This window comes from Hyperolius riggenbachi, chromosome 1 (genome assembly GCF_040937935.1).
Source record: "Hyperolius riggenbachi isolate aHypRig1 chromosome 1, aHypRig1.pri, whole genome shotgun sequence".
NCBI classification, from domain to species: Eukaryota; Metazoa; Chordata; class Amphibia; order Anura; family Hyperoliidae; genus Hyperolius; species Hyperolius riggenbachi.
Genome location: NC_090646.1, coordinates 494,916,218 through 494,937,502, shown reverse-complemented (window position 1 = coordinate 494,937,502; position 21,285 = coordinate 494,916,218). Strand labels below are relative to the sequence as shown.

Here is a 21,285-nt window from a genome sequence, read left to right as displayed (position 1 = left end):
ATAACAGTATATAGGCAATTGAATGGTTGGATTGGTCCACTCTCTCTCTCCCTAAGTGGATTGGTCAGCTCTCCTTGTCCACCTTATCAGAGCAGTATGGAAGAATAGATTGCGCTGTGCCCATAAAACACGCTTCTTTAACCCTTCTGGCCCGCCCTTGTACCTTATTTACCTCCTTCTCTGCCTCGCCACTTCACTATAGTCTTCAGCAGCGAGATCTGAGAGTCGGTAACAGGATAGGGCGTATCACCCAGCATCAATGATACCCAGCGTATAAGAAGACCCCTGACTTTTTCAGATTTTCAAGGGTTAAAAAGTAGTCTTATACGCCAGATTATACAGTAAGCTAGCATTGACTAGTTTAACAGTGCCATAAGTATCTTACCCCATGTCAGTATATGCCTTCTGTAAGTATTAGAGGGTGAGGCCTATTCTTAACATGGTGTCAGCTGTCAGTTCCTAAAACAAGTACAACAGCAACCATTCTGTTTTCTGCAGTCCTTATTGCCCATAGACTAACACTAGGCCACACTTTTGTATGCATGTGCCACCTAGTGTCAACCTACGGGATGATAGTACTACTGGAAATAGCTAGCTCCAGAAACTAGAAACTTTTTGCAGGGACGTGACTACTGCCTCATCCTCCCCTGGCCATGTGATCACTACCAGTCTTCAGTACTGCTGCAGAGGCCAGGCAGTGGCATTACTAGGAGGTTGGTAGAGGGCATGGTCAATCAGGTAGAGTTGGTGTGACAAAGGTGGGAGGGGGCATGCCAGGGGCTTCTGAAACCGGAAATCCAGCTAAACCCCTGAAAGAAGGACACAATGTTCAAACCAGGGCTGTGGAGTCGGAGTCGAGGAGTCGGAGTCTGAGCAATTTTGGGTACCTGGGGTCGGAGTTGGAGTCGGAGTCATGGTTTCATAAACTAAGGAGTCGGAGTCAGATGATTTTTGTACAAAATCCACTGCCCTGGTAAGTATTAGAGTAAGGAGTCGGAGTCGAGTAGTCGGAGTTGAGCCATTTTGGGTACCTGGAGTTGGAGTCGGTGGTTTCAAAAACTGAGGAGTCGGAGTCGGATGATTTTTGTACCGACTCCACAGCCCTGGTTCAAACTACTGTTCACTTCCACATAGAAGGGCTGTGTAATTTGTACTGTTATTAGCACTGTAGTAGAGTGTAGTTTTTTCCACGTCTACCATTTCTAAAAATGACACAATTAAGCAGGCATGTCCCCCAAACATTGATTTGATTCTGCCTCCCCCAAATAGCAGTTAGATGGTGTGCTCCCCAAACAACTTAATTAGGCAGTAAAGATGGTAAATGAGATGCAAATAATTCCAGCTTGTGTGTGTATATATATATATATATATATATATATATATATATATATATATATATATATATATATATATATATATATATATATATATATATATATTCAATTACCAATTTGTATTTAACTTGGAACTATACTCACCTTGCAGCTCAAATGCAACCTCCAACTTCCATCCTCTTCATCTCCTACAGCTGCAGTCCTCCTAGCCTGGGCTATAATGATAGACTCGGGTGGTGTGGCACGTCACTCTACGAAGCAGGACAGGCCCCAAATAAATTAGCAATGTCTCTTGGGCACATAACTGTAAATTGATATAGGGTACAAAGCTACTTTGCTGCCTGCAAGTTGAGGTAATTAATTCTATCAAAATATTACAAAACCAGTAAAAAGGCCCGCCCATTAAAAAATGGGCACTAGGCCATGGCCGCTAAACCCCGGCAACTCGCATACCGATGCGTCCTGCTCACCCATCTCCCACCACTGTCTGAAAGCAAACCATAAACATACATGCCTCGTACATACCTCCTGTGTAGTCTACTCATACATTTCTTTCTCCTCTCCTGCGTCCTGTATGTGATCAATGGAATTCTCCGTCCTCCATTTTAAAAATGGCCATTACCCCATAACAGCTTCTGGGTCAGCACACTGTTGAACTGTAATATTGCCTACTTGAGCCATAGGGTAACATAGACATTGCCTTGCACATCAGTAGTCCTTTCAGTTGCAACTGACAGCAACTGATATAAAGCTGACAAAAACTGATATATTTCAGTTCTGACAAAATCTTGTCACACCTGGAAGGAATCCTTGTAAGAAGAAACTGATCAGCTTCTGAGAATAACTGGTGGCGAGGTAAATATGTAATATTATTTGCAGGTACATCATGTGTTTATTTGAAATAATTTTACTCAGTTCAGATTCGCTTGAAGTATATGCACACAGGGAGATCCTGATTGCTTGGCAGTTGGAAGCAGCTGTTATTTCCCACAATGCAGTGAGGTTCTAAAACAGCAAACTGTCAAGTCTGGAAGCAGGGACACACACTGGGACAGGACGCAGAGACACAGGGGTTTTATAATAGAGGATGGCTTGCATCCTTTTTTGTTTTGTTTTTTCTTTTTGTTTTTTTACCTAAACACTGGACTTGTACTGTGATGTAACGTGATTTACATTGGGCAGGTTACCAGACAACCTGAAAAACACTCACACAAACACAGGGATAGTATCTAAACTCCATCCTGATATTTTCCCTGATGATGCAAAGCAGTGGTATTCCTTTACCTACTGCAGTGTTCAATGTATTTTGAAGCAACACATCCTGAAGCAATGTTAATCTTATAGTTGTGCATTAAAACATACCACATGCAACTGAAATTAAAGATCTGCAGTGAAAATAACATAATGAATAAAATTGCTTAATTTTTTACAATATAAATGTATACATTTATTGGTGAGTGTTTGTCCATTGTGAGATCTTTCCTCACTTTTATTTACATTATGAAATTTATCATAAGTGATGACATATTGGGTCCTGTCATGTGCAGCTCTGCAGAATGTTTTGTTAGTAAGAGTTCAAAAGCCAGTGCTAGATATATCTGGTCTTTCAAAATGCTTTGGGAGTAGGGGGGAAGAGAATTCCGCATCTAATCAGCCTAGGCAGGGCTACACTGGAAGGGCAGGGCTACACTGGAAGGGCAGGGCTACATTCAATATACAGCAATCTATAGATATACTGTAGGTAGTGTTTCTAATGCGGAAACCAGGAAAATTGTGAATGTTTTCTAGCTAAAAAAATGTTTTTGTTTTTTTAAGCTAAATGCAACTAGCTTTAAACTTGCACTAGTTTTATTGAGTAGAAATACCAACAAAAAAAAAATAAAAAAACAATGAATGTGATAATACCTGCCATTGTCACCAGTTATTTTGTGTTTAAAATACATCAGCAATGCATTGCTCATCCACCCTGAAATCCTATCTGGCCATGTATCACAGCAGATGGTGACGATATGTCCCACGATTCAGCAGCTGACTGCTTTTACAGGATGAATGCTGCCAGAGCTGCTATTATCATTTTTTCCACTTATGTTATGAATTGCTCATTAATCTTTAAGTGAGTTAACACCACCTGCAAGCTACATATGACATAAATGTCATCTATCCGGCCCCCCTTCCTCTTTCAGTTGCTTGATTGACACATGGATACAGCCTGTGACTGAGTGATAGCTGCAGGGGCTCTGTGACGTTTTTCTCGACAATCGAGATGAGACTAACCAGATCAGCCTGGGACCTCAGGCAAAATCTAGAGGACACAGTGTAGAATGTTGAGTCAAAGGTTGGTGGAGAATTATGCTGCCTGTAGCAGCATTGCACTCGTGACTATGAGCAGGCCAATTCTTGCAGATTCTTATTTTCTCAATGAACCAGAAATTGCCTGATCGCTTTGGAGTTGCCTTCAAAGTAAAAAGACCATCTAATGTGGTTTTCCTGTTCTGAATTTTCAGTGAAGTGAGGAGTGATGAGCTCCTTTCATACCTACACCATTTTGATGGTCTCTAATATCTCCTATCAGCTTTTATTATAGGAGAGTAGTCATTGGACTGTTCAGAGAGGTCTGAAGCTCAATTTGATAGGAATGTTTTTTAATGTGTCAGTTTATGCCCCCCTTTTTGTTAGCAATCTACCATCGTAGTCATCTTGTCATTTTCTACAAGGTATTTGGAAGTTGGAGCTCTGAACTGCGTGATGATGTTTAGGTACAAAGCAAAGGGACTCATTTATGAAATATGTTCTTTTTCCCAATGATTTCCAGGAGTTATTTTTACAGTTCTAGCTTGAAAATGACACAGTTGGGTTGATTTAGTAAAGATGTGATGAAGATGTGATGAGCAGCATCTTACATCTTCACTAGAGAAAATCCAAATTGCACTAAGTACAGAACGATGACCACACACAGCTGTGTGAAATCACAAACATATTATTAGGTTAAGCCATTGCTATGGGCTGATATGTTAAAGTGATGAGTGCAGTGTGATTACCAGCAAATAGCAGGACAGTGCTGCAATATTCGCATGTATCACATGTAGAACACCTGCACAAAAACATCATGACATACTCCAATATATTTTATAATAATATAGCTTAATGTACCACTATCATGAAAATGTGTAAAATTGAAAATACATATACAGTACTGTAAATGATGTACATTTTCGCTGTGCAAAAAGTGCTATAATTTTGTTTTCTATGTCACTTACTGGCTTTGGACTAGTCTATCTCCTTATTGGTGGGGATTCTCAGAGTTTTCTTTATTTTCCAAAGCACTTACTGGATGGCAGCTGCTCAATTCAAATGCCAAATAAATGCAAATGAGTATTTGTATAGATCCCTTCCAGGGAGTGCATTTGCAAAGAATAAAGGAAATACTGAGAAGAGCTTGTGAGGAGGTGGGCTAGTCCAAAACCTGTCATATCTGCCATATTTACTGTAAGTGACAGCAGCAAGGGGAAAAAAAAGATAAATAGAAGCATAACTCTTGAGACCAGTGTACTGTTGATGGAGTAAGACTAGTAGAGATAAAAAACACAGGGACACCGGGAGCCCGATATCGTGTATTACCATTGCGTGAGATGATCTATTGTAGATAAAATATACTCACAATTCTGGGTTGCTGTTTAGGCAACCACCATCAGAACATGTGGCGAAGTACCGTCTCCACTCGGCCTTGTCGGTCGCCGCTCACGGAAAAAATACTACTATAATGAACTTACAGTAAGTATAACCCCATGTAGTGGGGTGTTAATAAGTATCAAACACTGTAGGAGGCGCCCTTAAGTCTCGTTATAAAATACAATATCAATTGATCACAGGTAAGCGTAGTGCGTCTTACCTGTTATGAAGGCTCGTACACATAAGGATCATATAAATTGAGTTTATTTATAGCACTATGGACTGGACAACACGTTTCGCGGCCGCAAGTCGCTTCTTCAGGTCAAATAAAGTGATGTTCGCTAGAGACGTACAGCGTGGGCGACCACGCTGTACGTCTCTAGCGAACAGCACTTTATTTGACCTGAAGAAGCGACTTAGCGAACAGAACTTTATTTGACCTGAAGAAGCGACTTGCGGTCGCGAAACGTGTTGTCCAGTCCATAGTGCTATAAATAAACTCAATTTATATGATCCTTATGTGTACGAGCCTTCATAACAGGTAAGACGCACTACGCTTACCTGTGATCAATTGATATTGTATTTTATAACGAGACTTAAGGGCGCCTCCTACAGTGTTTGATACTTACTGTTGATGGAGCTAACTTGGAGTCCAACTGATCATTATAGCCATGTAGCCCCAGCTGAGTGCCCCCTCCACCCACTGTTTTTGCCAAATCCAACTTGCTGTAACAAAGCCATCTCCAAACGGAAGTGCCGTTCTCTTATGCTCTCTCCAATTTGCCTTACCCCATGCCAATATATAGGGGTGGAGGATAAAAAATATCTGTTTAAAATTGTCTGGAGTTAGAAGGATCATCTCATATACATGGGATACATTACTTAAAAGGACTAAATAAGTTATTTTAATGAACACCCTAAAAAGACCACGCATTTTGCAGGTTCTTGCCCACTTACTCAGGTCAAGTGATTAGTGTCTTTAGAACAAACTCTGTGACAAAGAGAGCCTGTTAGAGAGCTCTTGTGCTCTCTGTTCTTTTGTGTTTTTCTGGAAGTACAGACATCCTCCTTGCATCCCATGCAATGTGCACAGGGAACCACTCAGTATTTTATATTTACCTCTTACAATGTACAGTGCTCCGCTCCTTCTGTCTGACATGCACTCCCTCTCCTTGCCACTCACAGCATAGTCCCATTGTTGGTCCTGCAATGATGTGACGTCACACAAGCACCAGACCAACACTGGGACAAGCAAGTGTGGAGAGGACCAATGTGCAAGAGATAAATATGAAATGACATCCAGTGCTTCCCTACATGCACTGCATAGCGGCCACTGATCCCAAATAAGGTGCAGAACCGCTTTCCCAGTAGTTCCAACACTACATATTGTTGCCCTTAGAAAACCCTCTTTTTAAAGAAAAAACTAAAACGATGCACTGTTGTGACTTCACATATGACAGTAGATTTATTATAACAGTCTGATGGCACTTTGTTCTGCAGGTTTATCATGCATTCTATAAACCACTGGAATTCACAGTACCTGGAAGAGATGCCACTCAGTGTTATATTAAGGTAAGCATATGATATCTGACATTACCTTAGTCCAGTCACATCTGGGTACTTGCCCAGTTTTGTCAATGGCAGTGAGCATCACTTTACTGTTCTTGCATGCTGAAATGATTTTCTAAAATGTAAGCAAATTAGTTAATCAGTTTGCTGTTAATATTTTCCAGCACAGGTTTAGGCCAGCCAGTGACTTAGATAACTGGGTTTCTAATGGTTTGTTGATTAATACACAGTGCAAAATTTCAACTCACAGATAGCCAGCGGATTCACACATCACCTCAAAATCCGACATTGTTGTTTCCACCTAGCCACAGACATGTGAGTAAGCAGAGATTGTGTGCCTGCGCAGTAGAGAAGTTCCAGTTGGGCAGGGCTATTTCCACCTGAGCACGTAGGAAAACTGCCTAGCGCCTGCGCAAGGCTCACACAGGATTGTTATGATCCTGGAGCTGTCAGCTGATCTTCAGCAGCTGACAGTGCTGGAACGGAAGAGAATGGAGGAAGTCTCATTAGGATCCAGAGGCTTCCCCCCTCCTGAGGTAAGTACCCCATAAGGGAAATTTTTTTCTTACAGATCCTTGTTAAGTTTTGTCTTATATAAACTACATGTTAGGAAACTGTAAAAGACCGAGGCCCCTATCAACTTTTTCTCCTATATTTTTTCCTAGGTGATATTTTCGCACCTTATCAATAAATTGCCTATTAGACCACCAACAAGCAAGAAAATACTCAGTAATTTTGACAGGACTTTTTCACCTACTTTTGACAGTATTTTTTCACCTTCTCACCTCCTAGCAGAAAACTTGGGACCCGAGACACTTCTTCAATTCACTTTTTCCCCTAAGCTTTCTCCTAGGTGATATTTTCAAATCTTATCAATAAAATACCTTTAAAGCCACCAGCAGGCAAGAAAATTCTCATGATAATTTTGACAGTACTTTTTTACCTACGTTTTGGTACTTTTTCATTTGCAGAGTGCTGAAAAGTTATTTTAAACAGAAGATGAAAAATTATCTCCTAGCAGAAAACATAGGAGAAAAGTGAATTGAATAAGGGCCTCAATGCTTCTAAATGGAGAGCCCAATAGTGCTCTCATAGTCGATAAATGTGATGAAAACCCTTAAAAATGAATTCAGAAATTGCTGTGTTCAGCCACCTTAAAGTGTACCAGAGCTGTAAAAATAAAGATTTGATAATCACCCGCAGCTTCCTCCTGCAGCATAAACCCATCTCAGAGTCCCATGCCTTCCTCCATTCAGTCGTCGTCTGCCATTCAGCCGTGATCAGCCCCGGTAATAGACTACCAGACAATCTGGGTCTTCTGCGCATGCCCGGATCTACTGTGTATGCGCAGTAGACCTGGACTGACGCGACTGAGCCAGTTACCGAGGCTGATCGCGGTTGGACGGCAGACTGCGGGAGGACGGTGTGGGACGGGTGCGGGTGAGAATCAAATCTTTATTTTTTTACAGCTCTGGTTTACTTGAAGGTGAAAGTAGCTAAGCAATTAAACATGCCCATTAAAACTTAAGTCATAAATAAATAGAGATGCCCAGCATATGCAAATTTCCTATTTGTTGTGCCGTAAATTTCTGACAAAACTGTATTGTTTAAAAAATATTGTTTAACTACTTCGCCGTCCGGGTACAGTATATCTACGCTCCTTTGGACTTCAGTTCCCCACCCGGAGCGTAGATATAAGCACCCCCCGCTGCTGTCCGCGTTCCCGCTCGCACGTGCGCACGCTCCCGCGCTTGTGCACGCCGCCGGCCGCTCCCCCGGAGATCAATGAGCGGGAAAAACCATTCCTGTTCGTTGATCTCTGCCCCCCAGCAATGATCGGCTGCTTCTATGAGAAACAGCGCGATCATTGTGGAAAAAAAAAAAAGTTTCCCAGCCTCCCTGAACATCCTGTAAGCGTACTTCCGACGCTTACAGGACGTATTCACAAAAATGTACTGTGGTCATCTTGTGGCCAAAAAAGTAAAACTACACTCAAAAACATTTTTCACATACAAATACATTATTTTACAATATAAATTAACTCCCACACTCCCCAATTGTTACCATTTTTTTTGTAATAAAAAAATAAATAAAAAAAAAATTACAATAAAAAAAAACATAAATAGTTACCTTAGGGACTGAAATCTTTAAATATTTATATCAAGAGGGTATAACACTGTTACTTTATAAATTATGGGCTTGTAATTAGGGATGGACGCAAAACTGAAAAAAATGCACCTTTATTTGCAAATAAAATATTGGCGCCAAACATTGTGATAGGGACAAAATTTAAATGGTGTAATAACCGGGACAAATGGGCAAATAAGTTACATGGATTTTATTTACAGTAGCATGCATTATTTAAAAACTATAATGGCCAAAAACTGAAAAATGATTTTTTTTTCCAAATGTTTTCCTATTTTCCTATTAAAACAGATTTAGAATAAAATAATTCTTGGCATAATGTCCCAACTAAAGAAAGCCTAATTGGTGGCGAAAAAAGACTAGATGTAGTTCTTTTCATTGTGATAAGTAATGATAAAGTTATAGGTGAATGAATGTAAGGAGCGCTGAAAGGTGAAAATTGCTCGGATGCTGAAGGGGTAAAACCCCTCAGTTGTGAAGCGGTTAATTGTGTAGATAGCTTGGGTATTTCTGTGAATGGAGAGGTCTGTGTGACCTCTGCCTGCTGTTCCAAGTCACTTCACTGTAACGGAGCTAATAGACCAACTTTACCATGTCTCTACACCCAACTGTGCCCTCCTGGTCCCATCAACAGGCTCATATTGGAGCTGACCAGTGCACTGGTAACTCTCTTTTTAGAAGTATTTAACATGCTTAAAGCGGATACAAACTCTTGCACAGCACACAATGAAAACACATAGAGTTGCTAAGAAATCCACTCTGTTTGTGTTTAGGGAGATCGACCTGTATAATTAGCGGTTTTCAGCAAGTATGAATCAGGGCTGTGAGCTTCTCATTGACTCAGTGATAGTGTGTAAACACTGAAGGTTAACCCCTTCTGCACTCCCAGGAATGTGCAGGAAGTTGTCACTTCAGTTTTTTTTTCTTCTAGGATTGCTATAAATTGTATTAAAAAATATTTTTGCTGTGCTTAATCTTTTACAGCAGAGAGGGAGTTCTGTGTTTATTAGTTCCACTTTAATATGAATATATATATGTTTATGCATGTATTTATTCAGTAGTAGACCATTTTATTGTCCACAGTATTTTCTTAAAGGGATAGCAGCATTTGATGTAGCTTAGGTAAAATCAGCAGTTACATATAATGCTCCATATTCAATTAACTTTTTTTCCTAGAGGATAATTTTTCATTTTGCAATTGAAAAGTACCAAAAAATAGATGACAAAGTACTATCAAAATTATTTTGAGTATTTTCTTGCTTGTCGGTGGTTTAAAAAAGTATTTTATTTAGAAGGCGTCAGAATATCACCTAGGAGAAATCTCAGGAGAAAAAGTTAATTATGGGACAATGGGCTTGATTCTTGTTAAAAAACAATTAGCGTCCGCTATGCACACTACGCAGCGTAGCGTGCTTTACTTAGTAACGCGACTTGCTCCCATAGCAACGCGCCCTCCTTTAAATACCAACCGCTGCTGTGAAGTATCGCAAACATGATACTTCACTAGCAGGGCCGCTACTATGTTAATTAACATAGTTACATATTAACTATGTTAATTAACATAGTAGTAACCATGTTAATTAGCATCGTAGTAACTATGTTAATTAACATAGTAGCGGGCGTGCTAGTGAAGTATCACAATTACGATACTTCACAGCCGCGGCCGACATTTAAAGGAGCATGCGCTGCTATGGAAGCAACGCGCATTACTAAGTAAGGCATGCTACGCTGCAAGGAGCGTGCATAGCGGCCACTAATTGTTTGAAGCAGCGCTCGTTTGTGAATTAAGCCCGATGTCTTTTAGGTCAGGGATTCCTCCTTGCACTTCCCCTGAGCCTGCATTGCTGTTCGTGTGGATGATGTCACAATAAATGACTGATTCAGGCTCTGAGGCTGGCATCCTTACTAGGAATCTGCACCATCATATCTCTTTATAAGTCTCGGTTTCAGGAAGTAGAGTTGGGGTGGACGATTCAGCTAAAGCAAGCACAGTAATTTGAACAAATAGCACACTCCACTGGGCACAATACATATTGCTTAAAATGAGATCACAAACGCTGCGTACTGCAGAAGTGTTTATTGGAATCATAACCATATGTATCAGCGTTATTTGGCCAAATTTCTGAAATGTATTTTTTGCGCCATGAGCTTATGTCAGAAATTGATTTGTGCTCTTAAATGTAACTGATACAGTGTGTGAAAATTGGCTTTTACTCTATCCATTGTATGTCCATTTTCTATAGATGATTTGTCTCAAGGGGACGCAGAAAATTCTCGGTCTACACTTTACTGGGCCAAACGCTGGCGAAGTTATACAAGGATTTGCCCTTGGAATAAAGTATGTATGAAAGTGCGGTTTGTAAAAGGAAATAGTTTGAGCTTTCTCTGAAACTGCCAGTGGAGTATCAGTAAAATTACGGATAATCTAGTACTGAGCACTGGCTAACATCAGTTGTAGAAGAACACTTAACCTACCCCTCTTCTTACACTAACAAATTCTCTTCCTACCCCAATACCCCCACCACCTCCACAGAGATCTGCACCACAGTCTCCCCTTTTCTCCACTATTGGGCAATGACAAATATCGCTGATCACTCGAAGCCTAAATCTGCCGCCAGCGCCCAAATTACACTGGGCGCAGCATTTAACATTGTTGTCAATGCGATGGCTATTTTATCAGTCGGGCACCAGTGCCCAAGTGACCTGCTTTGCAATTTTCCAGGGCATTGTTTCAGAATAGGAGGTGAATAAGACAAGCCATATGTGTATGGACACCTCCCTTCTTCATATAAGGATTTCTTGTTGTTAAGCCCCGTGCACACTAGATTAAAGTGAACCCAAGCCGAAGCTCGGGTACACAGAAATCAGATACTTACCTAAAGAGAGGGAAGCCTCAGGATTCTATTGAGGCTTCCCTCTGTATTCTAATGTCCCCCGTTGCTGAGCGCAACCCCTGGAAGATTAGCAACAAGGCTTTGTCGCTAATCAGATCGGGGCCACGCAGCTCCTTTTTCATGGATGCGCCATAGCTGACTAAGCCCACCCGTGCATGCGCAGTGAGCTGAAACCAAGGGCTCTATGCTACTTTGCATGAGTGGGCGGGCTCGCGTGGCAATGAATAAGGAAGTGGAGCTGCATGGCCCCGATGTGGAGGTGGGCCGCGCTCTATAATTGGGGGCTTTAGAGACAAACGAGGGAAGCCTCAATAAGATCCTGAGGCTTCCCTCTCTTCAGGGTACGATTTTGTTTAGAACCCGAGCTTGGGCTCGGGTTCACTTTAAAGTTGTCTGAGGCAGCCGATAGCAACCGCCTCTACCAATAATCCAGCTTGTTGGCCCTCCACCCCTTCTGCATTACAACACAACACATCATTAGCCTGCTGGCTAACCACATGTCTGTTCAGCCTCAGCCCAATGATGTCGCTGAAGGGATTAGTTCCCGATCACCATTTGGCGACATCCCTCTAGCGTGTGTACAGGATTTTAGAGTTAACACCTTCTTTTGCCAGGTACCAATTATCTCACAGGTGCTAAATGAGAGTGATTGATTCTGCAACAAAGCTGGATTTCTCTGTGGGATTGTGTGCACTCGCCCATGATACTTATGAAAAAAAAGCAAGTTAAGTTAGCTTTCTCAGGGCAAAGGAACGCATTTCATGCACTTTATCTATTGCATGTTAGAAAGTAAAAAGCATCAGATTGGTTGTCATAGGCAATGCCTCCTATGTTTACTTCCTTCCATTATTTAACTACTCATTTCCATTGTGTTGCAGCTATGTCCATGCATTAAATAAATATAAAGCTAGGAGGTAGATTTTGGCAATTCATCTCCAGTATGCCATAAGTTGTCAGACTTTGGCAGCTTAAACGGCATTGCCAGTTACTGGCAGAGTGGTAATGGAGGCACTTGTACTTTAGACATGTTGTCAGTCTGTCTGGCCCCAAAGTTTTCAGTTAACTGTCTTTGATCATAGGCTGCATACATTGTGTCAGTCTGCCTCTTCCTTACCAGCCTGCAGCTATAGACTGACATTACTGAGCAATCGATCAGGAGCTGCAGCTAAAAACCAACAGTCTAATTTCCAGGCTGTCTAAAAAAGTGCTGTGTGTGAAAACAAATGACAAGTTACGGCAAGACGTGTAAATGTAAAGGAAGAAATAATTTACTGGGGTGAATTCTAGATTAACCTGTACTTTTTCTTTAGAGATTCAGCTGAAAGCTACCACATTCTGTATGGTTTCATCTGTGTTTTTTTAAAGCAGTTTGCTGTTTAATTGAAAAAAAAAAATGCGACTGGTCCAAACTTCAAGTGCTTTTGAGCATTTTTTTTAAATCATGTTTTGCCAATGTAAGGAAGAGCCAGCTAGATGGCTCTGAGAGCCAGGGAAGGGGCATTATGCAGGAGTACCTTCTGCTAAGGACGCCCTTCCTCCTCTTAGATTTCCACAAAGCTGTCTTTTGGTAGATTCAGGGGGGGGGGGGGCACCAGCAGGAACAGAGGTGATCCTTTGAAACGGGCGCCTGGTAAAAAGGACTGAGCACTGAGAGGACACACAGGCATGTCCTTTAGATGGGAACATGCCTCTGTGTCCCATTTGTGTTCTCTGAACATGACCTAAACACAATCCACTACACTTTAAAGGACTTCCAAGGCAATGAGCATTACAATCTGTTTACTCACCTGGGGCTTCTTCCAGCCGCTAGCAGGCGTTTCAGTCCCTCGCCGCAGCCCCGGTCCTCCTCGGTGTCCTGCTGGCCACCCGTAACGATCGCGACCCTCCGGCATGGCCAGCCCTTATATTTAGGATTTGCTTTATAAGTACACTGACAGACTGCTGTGAGTAAGGAGTCATTTATTTATTTACAGAGTTAGTCTATCTAAAAGTTAGATATCAGAAAAAGGGAGCTCATTCTTTTGTATTTTAATATATTTTTCATATTATTAATGGTTTATAACGTGCCAACATGTTCCGTGGTGCTGTACAAAGTAAGAAACAAACATGGGGTATATAATAAAAGATAATGCATAATAAGAATGCAGAGGGTTGACAAAGAGTCCCTGGTTTCTGTAAAAGCTGTGTAGGAGCAAAGTGGTGAACAAAATACCTTTTTTCGGGAGACAAATCTGCTTGAAGTGAGTACATGTGAAATCGCTGCCGGGAGACTTGGTCGCAGGATACAACTGATATATGGCTTACCCTGCTCCTGCACAAGTCCCGGCGGCGTTAATTACTATTCCCCCTCCAGGTCCACGTGGATGGTAGGGAATGATGCAATAGCTGGCCGCCGAATTACAGTGTTTTAAAAGTAACTTCAGCTCTGTCTTCTGACGGTGCTGAAGTTACTTGCTGTGCGCAGCTATAGCTGTAATCCCTATTATGGTCTATGGTGGCGCTGGCTGCGCCCAAATCTCTTGCACTGTATAGGCCGTGTTCGCTTGAAGTTGTCTGCTTGACGACTTCCTTTCTTCACTTTGTATATTTAGCTGGTGGTTTTACCAAGCAGGTGTGACCATACGACTCCCACAGTAAGAAGAACAAATTGAGGCCAGACTACATTTCCCAGCATTACAGTAGAAAATATTGCTATGAAGGTCATTGGAAAATAAATTTCAAAATGCTGTACAAAAAGTAATACTTTTAATTTTCACTAATCAACGCCTATAAGGTATCCTTACCAATGTGCCCACTATAATACCCTGTCTTTCATCCTCCCTCTGTGCCCTCTTGTGTCTGCAAGATTCAGTCCTCTTTTTGTCAGTGAGAAATCAGTCAACTGCAGGAAAGTAGAATTTTGCAAGTAATGTATTTTTTGGCATTCAGCTTCAAACAAGCAAGATGTTATCCTCATAGTGCATCGCAGTGAGTGGATATGCAAATCATTACTTTATGACCCTGGAATGCAAGGCTTTCACCCCAAACCACTGATTTTGCATAACTGAACTGGGTACTCTGTAAAGGTTCCCATAAGAAATACAATTCCACGGACATTCAATTGTTTCTGATCACCACATGATCAATTCAATCTATCTGATCAAATTGGTTAGTGGGTCTTCAGCCGTTAATGGGCATGACGATTGTTTACCACAGTGATCAGAAATGGTTGATTATCCAGGGAATTCTATCATTAATGGCCACCTTTACACCACTCAGGTCACCTACAACCACAGAGCCAGATCATTTCACACCTTGCACTGATAAAGACCAAAACAACCTGAAATAACAATATGTGAGCTGAATTATTTGGTTCAGCAAAATGAAGAGGTTATATAGGTGAGCTGTAATAATAGCTAGCTTTGGCATTCCTTTAGGCCATCTACAAAGTCCATGTAGGTTCTGGCTCTAAATAAATTAACTGGGTATCCTGTAATGGGTATAGCTGTTATAGCTATAATGCAGAGTTTTCATGGACAGTCTTGTGTGGCACTGCATTTGAACCATTCATGTTTGCCATTGCTGTGGATACCATAGCATTCACTCATCCATTCTTTTACCTCACAGATGTGGAGCCACGTACCCGCAGCTGATGAGTACAGTGGGCATACATCCAACCTGTGCTGAAGAAGTGACTAAACTGCACATCACCAAGCGCTCAGGACTGGACCCCACAGTCACTGGCTGCTGAGGTTAACTACCATCCCTGAGAAGACATGCCATCTGCCTGCATGGTGAGGTGAGATCCAATTGCAATACTCTGCTATATATTATCGCTTCATTCACAGTCATGTGATACATGTCAGGTCCTCTGGAATCAAAGGAATTATTTCTGATTCATTGTGAGAGGCTTCTGCCAGTAGTAAGTTACATCTAAACCTCAGTGCAACTTTCAAACCACACTCAAAGCATTCGTGACATGTCTGAAGTGAAATCAGGTGGAAAGGAGTTGATAAGTCAGAAGATTCCTCTGACATAGTCTAATTCTGCTAGCATCCAGAAGGTGGAAGTGCAGACCAGGAGATGCTAGAGCCACAGGTAGGCTGTGTAATGTAATCCAGCACCCAGCCTGCTACATGCCTAGGGACAAAACATTACAGGAACTCTTCTATATTTAGAGTTCATTCATCATGAAGAAAGAGCACAGAAAATGAGTTGTCTCTCTACATTTCATCTGATATAGTATAAAACGCATACCTCCGCTTTCCCAAAGCCAGTCACTTTGCTGGATCACGGTAATAGCTTTAATGTTGAAAACTCATTTTTCTGTCCACATTTACAGTCTTATCTTTCTCCCAGAGAATTTTCCAAATAACATTTGTGTTTGTTTTTACTGTATAAGTGCAGAAGTGTATCTGATTTTTATCTGCAGCTGTCGTGTTACTAGTTTTTATGTCAGATAAATTGAATAAAGAATGTCTAAAATAAGAGACGCAGGTGGTAAGGCGGCTTACGCTGTCATTGTTCAAAAACAGGATTCCACCGAGCACCAGCAGGTCCCTGTGTTCAGCTGGACTTCAGTTGAGGTAACACCTTGCAAGCCTTCCTCTCCCTATGACCAAACAGTGGTCACATGTGGGCAGAATATGGGGGACTCCTCATGCCTGCTTTAGATTTTTTGAAGTCTTGCTGGGACTAGGTGGAGCCCTGTGTTGGAGCACAGGTAGGGTGGATAAGGCTGCCTTGTACATATGCTCTTAATTAATGTGTTCTTTTCAGACACTTCAGGCCCATTTTAAAGGATACTTTTAAATGTATTCTCACAGAACACAGTTCATAAGAATATTTACACTATAAAAATGTAGATTTTTTTCCCCACAGCCTGCTGTTATGGAGTGCTGACTACCCTAGGGAGCAGTTTGGTGTGGAATGTTTAGTTCTACATTAAAGAGAATCTGTACTGTGAAAATCTTACATAAATAAAAGTACCAGCCTGTTTGTAGTCTTCTCCTAGCCCCATCTGTGACATTTTCACTGCTCCTGCTGCTTTCTTGGTGATAAAATCACTGTTTTATTAATTGTTTTTGTAAACAATGAAGATGGCCGCCAAACAGCAAATACATCATCAGAGCAGGCGCCTGTTTGCAGAGGCTCCTCTCAAACATGACTTTACTGCTGTAATATTTCTCCCACTTGTTGCCTTGGCTGCTTGTCTGGGCTTTCAACTGATCTTTCTGCACTCACAGCTGTTCACAAGGTCACAGACAGGCTGGCTATGAGCAGAGACGCTGGCTGTGACTAATAAACAAAGCACACACACAGAGCCTGCAGGGGGCGTGAGGGAGGTGTGCATAACTTCTCCCTATCACAGCACATTCCTCTCTTGGGCTGACAAGGCTCGACAAAGGAAAGAGGATTAGATATAATACAAAGACAGTGCAACTAGAAAAGGCTGCAGTAAGCCAGACCACATTAGAACAGGTATAGAAACTTATAGGATAGAAGAAATAAGGCTGAAAATTTTGTTACAGAGTCTCTTTAAAGTGTTGTCTTCCTAGGTGAATTCATGTTGAATATCAATGCTCTATTGGTTATCTCCAATAAAACTGAAAGTCTGATTGAGATCTCTGCATTTATTAAGAGAAATATCTTCTTAGATCCTCATATAAGTGCGGGAGTGAGATCACTGCACTCACTGAACTGTGGTGTATACAGGATGCTGTGTATCAATCTGTTCTGCGGAGTGTGAAGTGACTGGCCATAGAACATTTGCTAGTCATTACCCAGCAACCAATCAGCTTCTCTCTCCCTTTTAGTAGGCAGTTTAGAACCTAAGTTCACAGTACATGGTACACGTACCCCAGGAGGTAGTTTAGGTGGGTTTAATGGGTACTTGAACTACTCATTGCCAATCTATCGTAGTGGATTTTGAGGACGAACGAGTGATAAAACAAACTTGAATTAGTATTTATACATAATTAAAACCATCAAGGAATGTTTGAAAAGCATTGATAAACATTTATGGATTGCTCATAACTATATGAAGGGGTACTTAATGATGTCATTTACAGTAAGGGATACTTGGCCAGTACAGTCATTCATAAACGGGTATATGCTATAATAATGTTGAAAAACACTTATTTAGGAGATAATGAGGAGGACACTGATTGTTTGCTCAAACAATAGAAATTGTTATACATGTACACGAGTTTTTGTTACTGTAGCACTCATGCTTTTATAAGGATCCTGGTGTTTATAAATTTACAAAAATTTGAATGAAAGTAATTGTGAGTGTGCTCATTTCTTTCTTGTGGTTTTAGCTAAATGGCCAGCCTGAGAATAGGCTGCAAGGAATATGCATTCACTGTTGTGGATACTTAAAGCTAGGCTCACATGATTACATTTTTAATAGATGGGCTCACATTATTCCGTTTTTAATAGATGAGAAGTAAGGTTCAATTAAAACAATAGGATCCACAAGGACGAACACAACTGCAAGCAATTATGGAAAATGCACCTGTTGTTGCCTGTTGGTATGAGCCAAACAGGAAAATCTTTTGATTTTAGGACAGCTTGATGACATTTCAGTTATTTTTTTTTGATAACTTACATGTTTAAAGGCCAGTTGCCAAGTAGCATGATAATGATAGTGATGACCTTATAAGCAAGGGGAGGTCTTGCATTATTTGAGGCATACATGTAATCAAGAAGCCGGGAAATGTGGGCGCAGGGTAAAGCTGAAAAACGTCTCACCCTGCTCCTGCAAAAGTCCCTGTGGCCCCTGAGCTGTGTCATAAAAACAAGATTGGGCTTCCTCCAGCTCACCGTAGCCCGTGAGGTCCCCAGCATCCTCCTGGCCCCCTCCGCGGTCCCTCTGGTGGCTCCGGTAATGTGGCAACTTCTGGTAAAGTCGTGTGTGCTCACCCCCGCTGCGTACCCATTGAGTCATCAGGCTGCCCATTGTAAGAATCCTGCACATGCGGGGTTCTCTAAAGACTGAAACGTGCATGCGCAGGACTATTACGGCAGCCGTCAGGATGACGCAGCGGCGGAGAGCACAAGTGACTTCACTTGGAGCTGCCAGGAGGCAACGAGGATGCTGGGAACCTTGTGGGCTACAGTGGGTTGGAGGAAGCCCCAGATAAGTCCAGTTTTCCCTTTTTTTATGACACAGCTCAGGGTCCCTTTAAATACTATTCCCCCTCCACGCCACCATTGACATTGGGGAAAGATGTAATTTAGTTTCCAGCTATTGCTGATGGCCAAAATACACTGTTTTCATCGTAAGTTGGGCCCCATCTTTTGACGGAACCCAAATTACTGAATGAGTGCCGCTATAGCCCTTATTCACATTATGGCAGCGCAGTATGCGCCCAAATTTCCAGCACCGGTTTTGCCTGACTTGTATTTGAGCCTGAAGTCATATGTAAATGTATTAGAGATTCCATTGACTTACAGTATGATATATTCTTAATGTAAATCTTGCTTCAGTACAGATGAGATAATTTCTGGCTGATGTAATTAACTTATGTCACCTGTGCACCGATACTCTTGTGATTACTGCTCAAGATCATGGGTGGATGTGAAATCTGGAATGATGTAACCAGTTTAATACTTCATAATGTCTGCAGGCCTTTTAAGTAAGAACTCCAGAAACAGTTTTACGTTATTTTGTTTATTGGTTTTAAAATACGGTAGACCCTGTGCAATAACAGGGTGCATGCTGAATAACTGATCAAATTCAAGGTTTCATGCAACATGAACTCCTATAGGAAACACAGGCAGCAATAGAGGGAGTCCAAACATTCCATTCATAAGGAAGTAAGTAGCACCAACATATTCTGTGACGCTGTACATATAACGTACATACACAAAACAAATGCACCATAGATCAGAACACAGTTGTATAGCGCAGTTTGTGATAAGTAAACAGAACGTGTTCAGTCAGCAAATACGGCTATAATAAGATGCAATAGAAGAGACAGCCATGCGTTTAGGGGCTTACAGTCTAAAAGGGTAGGGAAGTAAAAAAGATGTATTGAGGAAGGGGGTGTCTGTAAGCTGTAAATAAGGTAGAACTATGTGAGTCAAGCAGAGCTAGTTGGAAGCAGTGATTATTCAGTAGCCAGATAAAATGACCAAATGACAAAATATATGCTTGCTTGAAAAGTAGGAGTTTAGGTTACATTTAAATATAACGAAAAGTGGAGAGTGTTGATAAAGTGATTTAGGGAGAAAGTATCACAGAGCATGTGGGAAATTCTGGATACGGGAGAGGAAGGAGGTGACTAGGATAGATGACAGGGGAAGATCATTGGGAGACACATGGGAGAGAGCTTTGTAGGTAAGTAGACGGACTGACAGAGAGGGGCAGCATACATATGAAATATTACTCCTAAGATCTAACTGTGGGGCTGGGGTTATTGGCATGTTATCAATTCAGGCAGAAAAGGGGAAATAAAAGGCCCCCCAAAAATGACAATTTTATTTTTTTACACATTTATCTTAAGAAAGCGAGAGGACATGAAAGAGGAGGTAGCATTTAGATAGCAGGGATACAAGAATTTAAGGCAGAAAGATCAGGAGCAGGGAGTCATATTTGGGTATCCTCTCCATGTACGGTAAGTAATATTGGTAGCCAAAAATACAAATAAACTGGCAAAGATCATATGTGTAGAGAGGGAAAGAAAAGGTCCAAGGATTTGAGGTCTGCTGTACTCAAATAGAGTGAAGGAGAGGGATGCAGATGATTTCAGAGTGTCTAACACTGAAAATCCTTCCACTGAGATAAGAAAGCCACGAGAAAGCACGGCCCTGAATAGGAGAGAATCTGAGGGAGTAAAAGATGGTCAACAGTGTCAAAAAGACAGATCAAGAAACAGGAGAATTAAATGGTAGCCTTTAGATAAGCATTCAGTAAGACATTAGTTATTTTAGTGGAGACAGTTTCTGCATAATGGTTAGAGTGGAAACTAGACTAAGCTATTACCAGAGGGAATTAGTAGAGATGTAGTTATCCATGACCAAACAAACATGTGAAGTTAAATGTGCCCCATTGGGCATTAAGACAGCAGTAAAACTCCACAAGAGGGTCTAACCCCTTGCCACACTATGCAAAACGGAAACCTTTCTGACAATCTAAAAATCTGCATTCACTCAACATCTGAGGTTCCTTATCCATCTTTACGCATTTTGAGCAGGTGACAATTTGGTGCATGTATACAGCTCAAAGCCCTCGTTCAGCCTCCCATTTTGTAAGCATATGTTAGTAAAGCTGAACATTTTGGAATAAATGTAAAGTTCCTGTTTGACAGCATTGAGCAGCTCCTTATTGCCAGTAGAGTTTGAGTTCCTTCCACAGCACTCAGCAAAACACCTAGCTGTACCCTTCCACTGTGTTATAAAAGCCATGTGTAGCTTCCATCACCCTGTCCTGCTTGTTGCAAGAAGATACCAACTTACTGGGGAGGGCGTGGGAAGTCTAATTGCTTTATTACACATGGAGCACAGAGAAATTACATAGGAATTGATTATGACATTGTACAGAGCTGTAGTGTTGCTTTGGTGTTGCAGTGCTGACCACAACCAGCTAATCTTCCAGTAGCAGCAGAAAGGAGGAGGGCAGGGTCAGATGATCAGCTCCATGCTCACAATGAAAGACTAGCTGATCTCTCCTTGCAGCTCCTCCCTGACTA

General features: G+C 41.4%; 1 protein-coding gene across 2 annotated transcripts in view; it reads left to right on the top strand.

The window, feature by feature from the left end:
* The window catches only part of TXNRD2 (thioredoxin reductase 2), a 137,915-nt gene that overhangs the window by 104,165 nt on the left and 12,465 nt on the right, over positions 1–21,285 (top strand). The window contains exons 15-17 of one of the 2 annotated variants that reach the window (XM_068243267.1): positions 6,504–6,575; positions 10,961–11,055; positions 15,218–15,384. In XM_068243267.1, coding sequence (XP_068099368.1) covers positions 6,504–6,575; positions 10,961–11,055; positions 15,218–15,341 — 291 coding nt within the window. In that variant the 3' untranslated portion in view covers positions 15,342–15,384. Of the gene's footprint in view, positions 1–6,503; positions 6,576–10,960; positions 11,056–15,217; positions 15,390–21,285 lie in introns of both variants that reach the window. The other variant, XM_068243260.1, reaches the window with a different exon arrangement.